The sequence below is a fragment of the Vicia villosa genome, unplaced genomic scaffold, assembly GCF_029867415.1.
Source record: "Vicia villosa cultivar HV-30 ecotype Madison, WI unplaced genomic scaffold, Vvil1.0 scaffold8, whole genome shotgun sequence".
Lineage (NCBI taxonomy): Eukaryota > Viridiplantae > Streptophyta > Magnoliopsida > Fabales > Fabaceae > Vicia > Vicia villosa.
Window position 1 is genome coordinate 1588964 of NW_026706811.1, and position 9730 is coordinate 1598693.

General features: G+C 34.1%; 1 protein-coding gene across 4 annotated transcripts; it reads left to right on the top strand.

The window, feature by feature from the left end:
* The first annotated feature begins 3442 nt into the window (after positions 1–3442).
* Positions 3443–8004, top strand: LOC131643196 (topless-related protein 3-like). 4 transcript variants are annotated; one of them, XR_009296156.1, is made up of 7 exons: positions 3443–3798; positions 4167–4343; positions 4494–4861; positions 4952–5044; positions 5551–5604; positions 6648–7082; positions 7179–8004. XR_009296156.1 is itself a non-coding variant. In XM_058913347.1 (6 exons), the coding sequence occupies exons 2-5, from the start codon at positions 4562–4564 to the stop codon at positions 5591–5593; spliced, it is 363 nt and encodes a 120-aa protein (XP_058769330.1). In that variant the 5' UTR covers positions 3443–3798; positions 4167–4561; the 3' UTR covers positions 5594–5604; positions 6648–6888. The 4 variants fall into 4 exon arrangements, 2 of the variants coding, with proteins under 2 accessions (XP_058769330.1, XP_058769331.1); XR_009296155.1 differs by lacking the exon at positions 7179–8004 and having other exon boundaries at positions 4494–4693; positions 4767–4861; positions 6648–6888; XM_058913347.1 differs by lacking the exon at positions 7179–8004 and having other exon boundaries at positions 4167–4693; positions 4767–4861; positions 6648–6888.
* The last annotated feature ends 1726 nt before the right edge of the window (positions 8005–9730 follow it).

Consider the following 9730-nt stretch of genomic DNA (forward strand, 5'->3'; position numbering starts at 1 on the left):
TATACTTTATCATGACGAATAAATTTCACTTGAAGCTAAACAACTCCAAAAATTTTCACATGCCGAAAACCAGGTTGAAAATTTATGGTTTAACTTCCTTGATGGCAGGAAGCTCTTCAACCACCGACATAATCTTTCACCTTGTGTATTCTTGATTGTAGCAACAAATCTGTGACTTGAACTTTCCACAAGTCAAAAAATAATTCTTCCATCAATTTTCTCTAACCAAAACTGCACAGCGGAACTTATAACTGCAGCTCAACAACTCTTTCACAATACCACCATTCTTTTCTGATGTGGAAGATCAGACAAAATTACAACCACATAGCATACTAATAACTCCTATTCCTGGATCAAACAAAAATCTCTGATACCAGTTGTTGGGAAAATAACATAGAGAAAAAAGAGGGATACAATCACAACACAAAACATAACGTGAAAATTCCAAAACTGGAGAAAAACCACGGCCGTTGTCAATAGACAACCAGAGAATAACACTATGTGAAATTTTTTACAACACATAATATACCCTCAAATACCGAAGACCCCCAATACACCCACACCCTCCAAAAAAATATTTAACTACATCTCACAACACTCTAATACTAGAGCATAAGAGAACAAAGAAAGTCAAATACAAGCTTAAAGTGTTCTTGACCGGTGCATTTTAAAACGAAGAACTTGAATCCTTTATATAGCCTTGGACCCCCACTTCCTTCACAAAAATAAGAGATGTGAGACTTCTTCAACATATATATTTTCAACCAAACCCCAATGTTAGAACAAGATTGAGAATCTATGTTCAGAATATGGTTTTGATGATAACAAGCATATATTTTGTTAGTAACAATTTTACTACTAATGTTTTCATTAAGTGTGAAGATATCATGCTATAAGCCTTATACGACAGCATCATCAGGCAAGCACAGCATCAGAAAGAATCTCAGACAAGCTTCAAGGAATTAAACAGAAATATCAAAATACATGAAGTCTCGTTACAACTAGAAGATCACAAGAATAGAAGATCAGAAGTTATGATAAAGTAACGCAGTGACATGCAAAAAGCTACAACCACAAAGTCACACGCAGACAAGAAAAGAAAATTCAACCTCAACCTACAAAATGAATAAAATACAAAAGTTCAGAATCAAGAGGAAAGCCGTTAAAAACATCATCATTAGCAAAACGATTGCAACAATTAAATGGAACAACTCCCAAAGTTGATTGAAGAAGCAACCCACATGCAGCGCGTTGGAAAGACAAGCTTAACTAAGAAAACACGCTACAAACTGTCATCATCATGCTAGAGATAAGATTCTGCCGTGAACAACACTTGTCATTCCTGATTCAATCGAGACAAAACATTCAAAGCAATCTTCAAACAAATCTCAACGGCTAGATTCCAACGGTAACACATCAAGCTATATATAGATCAAACTTAAAACTTGAATGTGTGCATCTAGAGCGTGTATCCATAATGCATCTACAGGGTGCAACAAAAGAAAGATCTTGAGAGAAAATCTGTAGAAGAGCAGCTGAGCATGAAAGAATAAAAGAAAAATGTGAAACCATGCTTCAGAAGTTATACAAGAGGCAACACATACTCAGAATGTGATAATCCACTGTGTTGTTATACACAAACCATATGCCTATATGAGTGAAAAAAATCAAGAAGATCAAATCATAATTCATTATACATCATAATGACTTAGAAAAAGTATATACACTGAGTTGATGCTCAACAATGTAATAATTATGTATGAGATCATTAGACTGTTGTATGCTTTACAAAGACAATAAGATCAACAACAGAAGAAAGAAGAAGATCATTTAAAGTAGCAACTCAAAACAGGCATGTTGCTCTAAATCTGCTTGAAGAAGAAATGAAGATCAAATCAGAAGCAATCTACAATAGAGATGTTGCTCTAAATCAGCTTAAGAAGATTTGAACACGAAGACCAGCTTGAAGAAGCACTCAACATATGAAGCTTATGCTCATATTTTGCTTATCAACAAAGATACAAAGATCTCGTCAGAAGATGCAGACAAGAAGAATCAAGACTATTTATTCACTTAAAAGTGATTACTTGTCAATGTATCAAAAAATTTGTATTTAGAACATCTGCTTATTAAGAAGCACTGTATTAAAACCAATTCAATTTGGTGATGATGCCTTAAGCGACCAAGTAAAGGTCAGAAGCCTGAGAAGACAATTGACTGGGGTCATTGTGGAAATCCTCTTGGAGACCAAGTCATGGTCAAAAGTCCAGAGAGGTCAATGGATGTTATATCTGTGGATCAGATCACTGAACAGTCCATCGTGGTTAGTCACGAGCAGTTGGCTTGTGCAGGGTTAGTCACAACAGTTTGGTTGTGCAGGGTTAGTCACAGCAGTAGGCTGTGCAGGAGTAAATGGATGTTATATCTGTGGATCAGATCACTGGACAGTTCATTGCAGTTAGTCACGAGCAGTTGGCTTGTGCATGGTTACTAGATTGATGAACGTTATATCTCGCTGAGATCACTGAACGGTGCAGTCATCTATGGTTTAGTCACTCGCGGGTAGCTTGTGCAGGGTTAGTCACAGCAGTTGGGTGTATAGGAAGTTAGTCACGACGGTTGATCGTGCAGATGTAATCAAGATTGGTTATAGTGGATTAAGTCCTCTGTTGAGAGGCAAATCACCTGAGGAGGGTGGACTGGAGGTAGCCTTATTTAGAAGGTGAACCAAGATAAAAATGAATGTGTCTTTTACTTTCTGTACATTTCATTTAACTCAGAATGTTCACGCAAAATGTCTTCAGAACTGTACTGAGACAAGTCAGAAGTTCTGATGATATAAAGAAGTTAAAATGAATATCTCATTGGTTATGCAACTCTATTCCAAACATGCTTCCGCAACATCAAAAGCATATCCAAAGGACGAGATACTAAAAGAAAGAAAAGAATTCTAAGAAAAGGAAAATAAACATTGAAGAACACAATTCAAATCCCCCCTTTCTTGTGTTTTTCTCCACCTTCACCCAACACACAACACATTGTCACTACTAGAAATTTGGCCTACGACCACGCTAAAATTTTCCACATCTTAGAAACTGTGGCCATATATATGATTTGGCCAGGGTTTTATAAGCGTAGACTAATGTTTGAAAACATTGAATCCAGACTGCGAAACTGTGGCCTTTCCTTCAACTATCCACGGTTATTTAACTGCAGATATTTTAAGCCACAAAGTAAAACCGCGGCCTATAATTTTGACTTCAAACTGTGGCTCAAGCCCAAAAAATTATACCCCGCCAGATTTTCCCTCTTTTATTTTTAGTTTCCCTCTTTTATTTTTAATTTCCCTCTCTTAATTATTTTCTTTTCTAATTTATTAAATTAAAAAAAAATAAAAACATAAATTCAATAAATTATCTATTCATCACACTTTATCTATGGAAACCCTAAAACGAGTGTTCTCCGCCTCTTTGTTTCAAACTCTCTCCGGTCTCTCCTCACTCTTCTTCTCTCGATGAACACGAAACAGAGCATTATTTCTCCACTCTCGATTGTTTTCCGCCATGAAAGGAGCTCTTAGAACTCGGAGGATCCCACACACCCACACGCAACACCAACAGTGAAATCCTCTCAATCTCTCTAGTGAAATCAAACAAGACGCAAACAACAATGAAAAACCCTAAATCCCAAATCAAAACCAACCCCAATTCAATATTCAATAGTGATTACATTTTACACGATGGAAATCAAAAATTGCAAGAAGAAATAGAAAAGCTACGAATAATAGAAGATCCTCAGGTATACACTTTGCTATTTAACTCGATTCTTCCTCTTCTCTACAGTTCTTCGAGCTCATATCCTTCTTCTGCATTTTCTTGGTCTGCTGCGTGTCTGTTGATGTTGTAATTTGGTGAGTAAGTGTTTATTGAGTGTGAGGTTTTATCTGTGTTGGTGTGTTCTCTTGTTGCTTTGTGATGCTTGTTGCAACGCTGCAGGTTATGATTGTTAGCATTTTTGTTGTTTTTGTTTAGTTTCAGTTTAGTGAAGTTGTTCCTTTTATGGGTGGTGGCGATGTAATCTACTGTTTTCTTTTTTGAAATTTTCTTGATGATTGTTTTTGGTTATTTTGATTTGAACTTGAGTTTTTGTTTTGAGGGAAACTGTAGGTGGAAAAAGCTCAAATGATACAAACACTACTGTTTGTTGGAGGCATTAAGACATTGTTGCAGACTTGGTTTGGAACAAGGCTTCCTGTGGTTGTAGGAGCATCGTTTTCTTTTCTCATTCCTGCTATTTCTGTTGCTCTTTCAACCAGAATGATTGTGTTCCCTGATCCTCATGAGGTTTGTGTTGTTAGCATAGAAATGCTTGTTTTGTTTACTTCTATTCATATAGATTGTTTACTTAGAAATGGATGGTTTTGATTAGCTTGAAGAATAATGTTTGTGCATGTCACTAATGTTGGTTGATTGATTCTTGGTTTAATTTTTCAGAGGTTCAGAATGGTGTTAGTCGTGTCACATGGAGCCCTGATGGAAGTTTTGTTGTTATGTAACTTAATATGTCTGAAACCATTTTGAAGCTTTTGGCAGGATATCTAACTGTTTGCTTTGTTTTAGGTGTTGCGTTTACTAAGCATTTGATTCATTTATATGCATACACCAACTCAAATGAGCTAACCCAGCGTATAGAGGTGACATTCTTCTCATGATGAACAAAGCAAAATTTTGATTGCAGTTTTGGGTTATATTTCTTTGTCGATGCAGGTTGATGCCCATGTTGGTGGTGTGAATGATTTGTCATTTGCTCTTCCTAATAAACAGTTGTGCATTGTAACTTGTGGAGATGATAATTCGATTAGGTGCATAAAATCTAGTAATCTTCTTGTTGCAATTTCGGTTTTAAAAAAGTTATCTATTTTTCTGAAGATGAAACTCTCAAGTCTTAATAGGTGTGGGATGCAAATGGACGAAGACTATTCACTTTTGAGGGGCATGAGGCACCTGTATATTCAATCTGTCCTCATCACAAAGAGAACATTCAGGTAATAAAGTAGATATCATTATTGAGGTACTTATAAATTTCAATGTTTTTCTTTGGAAGGTTAGATGTAGATTTCACTTACTATAATTTGTAAGATCTATATAAGCCACAACTGAAGTAGAGAAAATAAGAGGTTGAATGCCGGTTGTAAATAAATGAAGGAACATAACAGGTATAGGAATTACACAAAGTACCAACAAAACAACAACTAATTCATGAGCTAATATATGTATGCACAGTTATTTTTGGATTATATTTATAATGGTGGTGATAGAACTCAGGAAAATAAGGTAAACACTGTATTATTTACTGCAAATTCATAAAGAGTCGGAAATTTACAAGTGTTTTCTTCTTCAATTTACTTCTGCATCTATGATATTTGCTTTTTCAATTTTCTTGTTCTTTGTTTCTGATTTTGGATTATGAATTTCCGTCGTCCATTCTTCCTCTACAACGCTTGTTTAGAATTTTTACTTGTTCACTCTTGTTCATTGCTTGTTATTTCAGCTCTTCTTCTGCCGCACTCGATTTGCTACACTCACAACTCTAGCTTCAATTCAGGTATTCTTCATTCTTCTTTGTGAGCAACTCTAGCTTATTGTTCTCTCCTTTTTAGTTGTCAATGCTGTCAAGAGTTAGATTAAATATAACCTATCCATTCTACAAATTATTAACATAACTATATTTATGTGGAACTAATTGTTTATAGTGTTTCATGTGCTTTTGAAAGGTATAAAGTTACTCTTATTTCTAGGCTTCAATTTTGCAAACAAGGTGTTTGTTGAAATGTCTCTACAAGTTTGGCTATGATTTGTTGAAATTATTTTCCGAGTCTCAATATAAACTCTTGCATACATACCAGCTTCTAGCCTCAAACCAAATGCCTGACTGCCTAACTAATGCATGCCATTAACCATTCTAAAACACAAGCTATAGCTGCACTGCTATATCAGGTCATAATGATTTCATATCTTATAATACATGCCCTCTAATGCAAAAGCACATGTGGAGAATGCACTGTTCCATTTTTTTATGTACTGAAATTTTTATTTTTATCTACAAGAATGGATGCAACAAGGACTGAACCACATGGTCATATGAATTATTTTATATTCTAATGCATGCATATTCAATTTTGATATTAGTAGTTAGTGTTTCAAATGTTAAGGACCAATTAGTTGAACCAAGGAATAAGTGCTTCTGCTACTTGGTTCCAACAATTAGTCCCTGCAATTAACATCTCATCTGCTTTATATGGATTCATTTCATTAATTTAATCATATCATCTTATGCAAATAGCATATTCAATCTAAGAATGTTATTTGGTCACAATTAAACCATGACAAAGTTGACTTAGTATCGTAGGAGTCATCATCAATATATATAGCCTCGAGAGTAAGTCTTAGCAACATGTTTAAAATACAAGGCATATCAATGTGATTTGTTCATTGGTTCCACTGCTTGCAACTTGAGCCGAGCAGTTAAAGATAGGCAACGTTAGGAGGATCAATCTTTAATGTGGAGAATTTTTTTTTTGTTTTGGTTATGATATGAGATGTTAACTTTGGTTTCTTTCCTCTAACATTTTCTCTCTTTTCAAATAGGTTGAAAGTTAAATGAGATGTTGTGGTGGTGGTTGTGGAGTGTGAGGAAGGGAAGAAAATCTTTGTCTGATTCTAGATTTTTGTTGGGTTGGGTGCAAAGCTTTTTAGTGTATGTGAGTGTGAGATAGTGAGAATGGGTTGAATAGATGTTTCTTTTTCTGTGACTATTAAATATAATCATCTTTTACTATTGTTTATTTATGAGACATACTTTGTTTAGTGGTACTTTCTATGTTATTAAGCATGTGCAGTGTTTTCTATAAAATAGAAGCAGTGTTTGGTCTATAAAATAGAAGCAGTGTTTTCTATAAGATCTCTCTGGTGAGACATTAGTTTACATGGATTTTCCAATGATCAATGAAAACTATGTTGGTATTAAGCATAAATATGCTTACACACAAGTAGTTGATCCCACTGCAAACTCCACCACTCAAGGTAAATAATTAACAATAGACTATAGAGTATAAGTTTATTCTTTCATATTTCTTAAATAAATATTTTATAACATGGTTTTGCTGTTGTGTTATTTAGATGTGCCAAAATATGAAGGTTTAGCTAAGCTATATTTAGAAGAATCAAGTGAAGAGTTTTTTATGTCAATGGTAAAAGATGAAGGTATAAAGATGGAATACCATATGTTTTGATTTAGCTCTTGTTTTGGATCTCATGGTTGTTTTGAATTTGGGATTTGAATTTTGAATTTTGAATTTGGGATGACATCAAAACTTAGTATCCAACTATTATTAGTGGCACTACAAAAAAAACTTACTTTTGACCTTAATGTTAATTTGCTTGTAATTAATTAGATTCTAATCATCAATATTATTGTTATATATATATATATAAAATGACATATTTATGTAATGATACATAAATAAACCGTGGCAAAATAAATGGTTTAGAATGCATAACATATAACAACGGTTTTAAATACGTGGTCATAACCAAACCGTGGCTATATCTTGAACCAAAACTGTATCGTAAACGTTAAATTGAAACCGTGGCTTTATCATATAGCCACAGTTTTGCAGTCATGGCAAATACAAACCGCGGCCTTAATCAAGCTACCTAAACCGTGGCCTAAAAAAGCCTCGGTTGTCAAAAAGGTGTGGTCTATACCAAAAAACCGTGGACTTTACTTTAGGCCACGGCCGCATACTCCACAGTTGGATTTCCGTGTCCAAACCGTGGCCTCAACGTTACGCCACGGTTATTTTGCATATAGCCTCGGTTTCTTGAGCGTGGCAGGAGACCTTTTTTTCTGTAGTGTGTGAAAGATTTTGAACGAGTTAAAATATTTGGTGCAAACAAAGTTACATGTGAATGTTTCATTAAGGAAACACACATGTTACTTTGTGCATGTGAACTTGCAAATCTTCAAATACAAAGTGATCATATTTCTACCTCACTTTGAAGTTTCTATCGGATATTTATAAATAAGCATTTTTCATTATGTTTATGCATTTATATCGACAATTTGTCATTTATACATAGATATTTCACAAAAAAATGCTTTTTTACCGACATTTTTGAAATGTTCGGTAAAATTCAAAATTTCGTTTGCATTTTACTGATGTTTTCAAAAAATGTGGTATATTATCTGTTTTTACCATTTTTGAGATTATTGTAAAAATATATACATGCATACTGTTCAAAATGTCGGTAAAAACTCATATGATACCGCTTTTTCAAAAATGACGGTAAATACATGGAATTGATTGAATATTTTAAAAAATCCATTAGTTTAATTTTTGTATTGTTTGTGATTGTAGTGAGGACAAGAGAAAGAAACGACAAGTTTATTTTTATATTGAACGACAAAGCAGAGATATCAGCTGTAAAGAGATTTGGCGGAGGCGACAGAGATGACCGAGAGCAGTTGCATACTAAGGCGGGTAGTCTTGCGCCCACACTCTTCGGTGTAGAGGAGGTAGAGTTGGTCGGGCCAAAGATCATGATGTTGAGCCAAATGTTACTGTTGTTGATGATGTGGAGGTTCATCCTCAAACTAATACGAAGATTCTTATTTTAGCTAATATGGAGATACCATAGAATCTGGATGATATAGAGGCTTTGCTTAGACTGATACGTAGTCGTTTGTACATATACGGAGGGTTCATTAGAGAGCCAGATGACCAGTCAATTTGAATAATCAATTATTATGGTTTTAATGAGATGAATGTGTTGTATTAAAGTTTATAACGGTCAAAGAGTTGTGTTGTCAATAGTTATAAATTTAGATCCTAAAATGTTGTAAAATTTATACAATAGTTTTATAATATAGTAATAAAACTTACTTTTAATATGTAAGATACTAACAAGCTTATATGTAACTTGTCTTATGTTATGTTACTGTGCCGAGTGACGGTTATGAAGAATAACAATAATTATGGTTAAATAAGTTTTTAGTTCCTCTAACTATCTCGTTTCGTTTTTAGTTCTTAAAATTTTTCCTTTAAATAATGGTCCTTCTAAAAATTTTCCGTCCACACTTTTGGTCCCTCCTGTCAACGTCCGTCAACAGAAGCTGTTGTGGCACACCACATGACAATGCCAGCATGGTCAAATACTAAAATGTCATGCCACATGGCTAAGGTCAACAAGACACCTAAACCCATAAAATTTTGTAGCTAAAATCGTAACTAATTTGTAGAATTTTTTTTATCATATTTTCTATGTCTCATGATTCTTCTACCTGATCATATTAACCCAACATTTTCTTAAAATCTATCAAAATTTGAACTTAAATTTTTTAGAGGATTATCCCCTGGATACCTAAAATTTTATCGTAAGTTAATTATTGTTTAGTTGGTGTCATGTATACACATAATCATTGTTACATACATATGAAATGAATACGTTACCTATACAAACTGGACATAAAAAAATGGGTTAATACCTATTTTCACCCCTGTCATATGGGGTGCATTTGAAAAACCCCCCTGCGAAAAAAAAAGTTGTAATTATTACCTTAACAAATTTTAAAAGTTTCAACTTGGACCTTTAACCAGCCACATCATCAAAAAATCTGATGTGACAATTTTTTTTTAATTTATTATTATTATTTTAATTGTGTGGCTGGC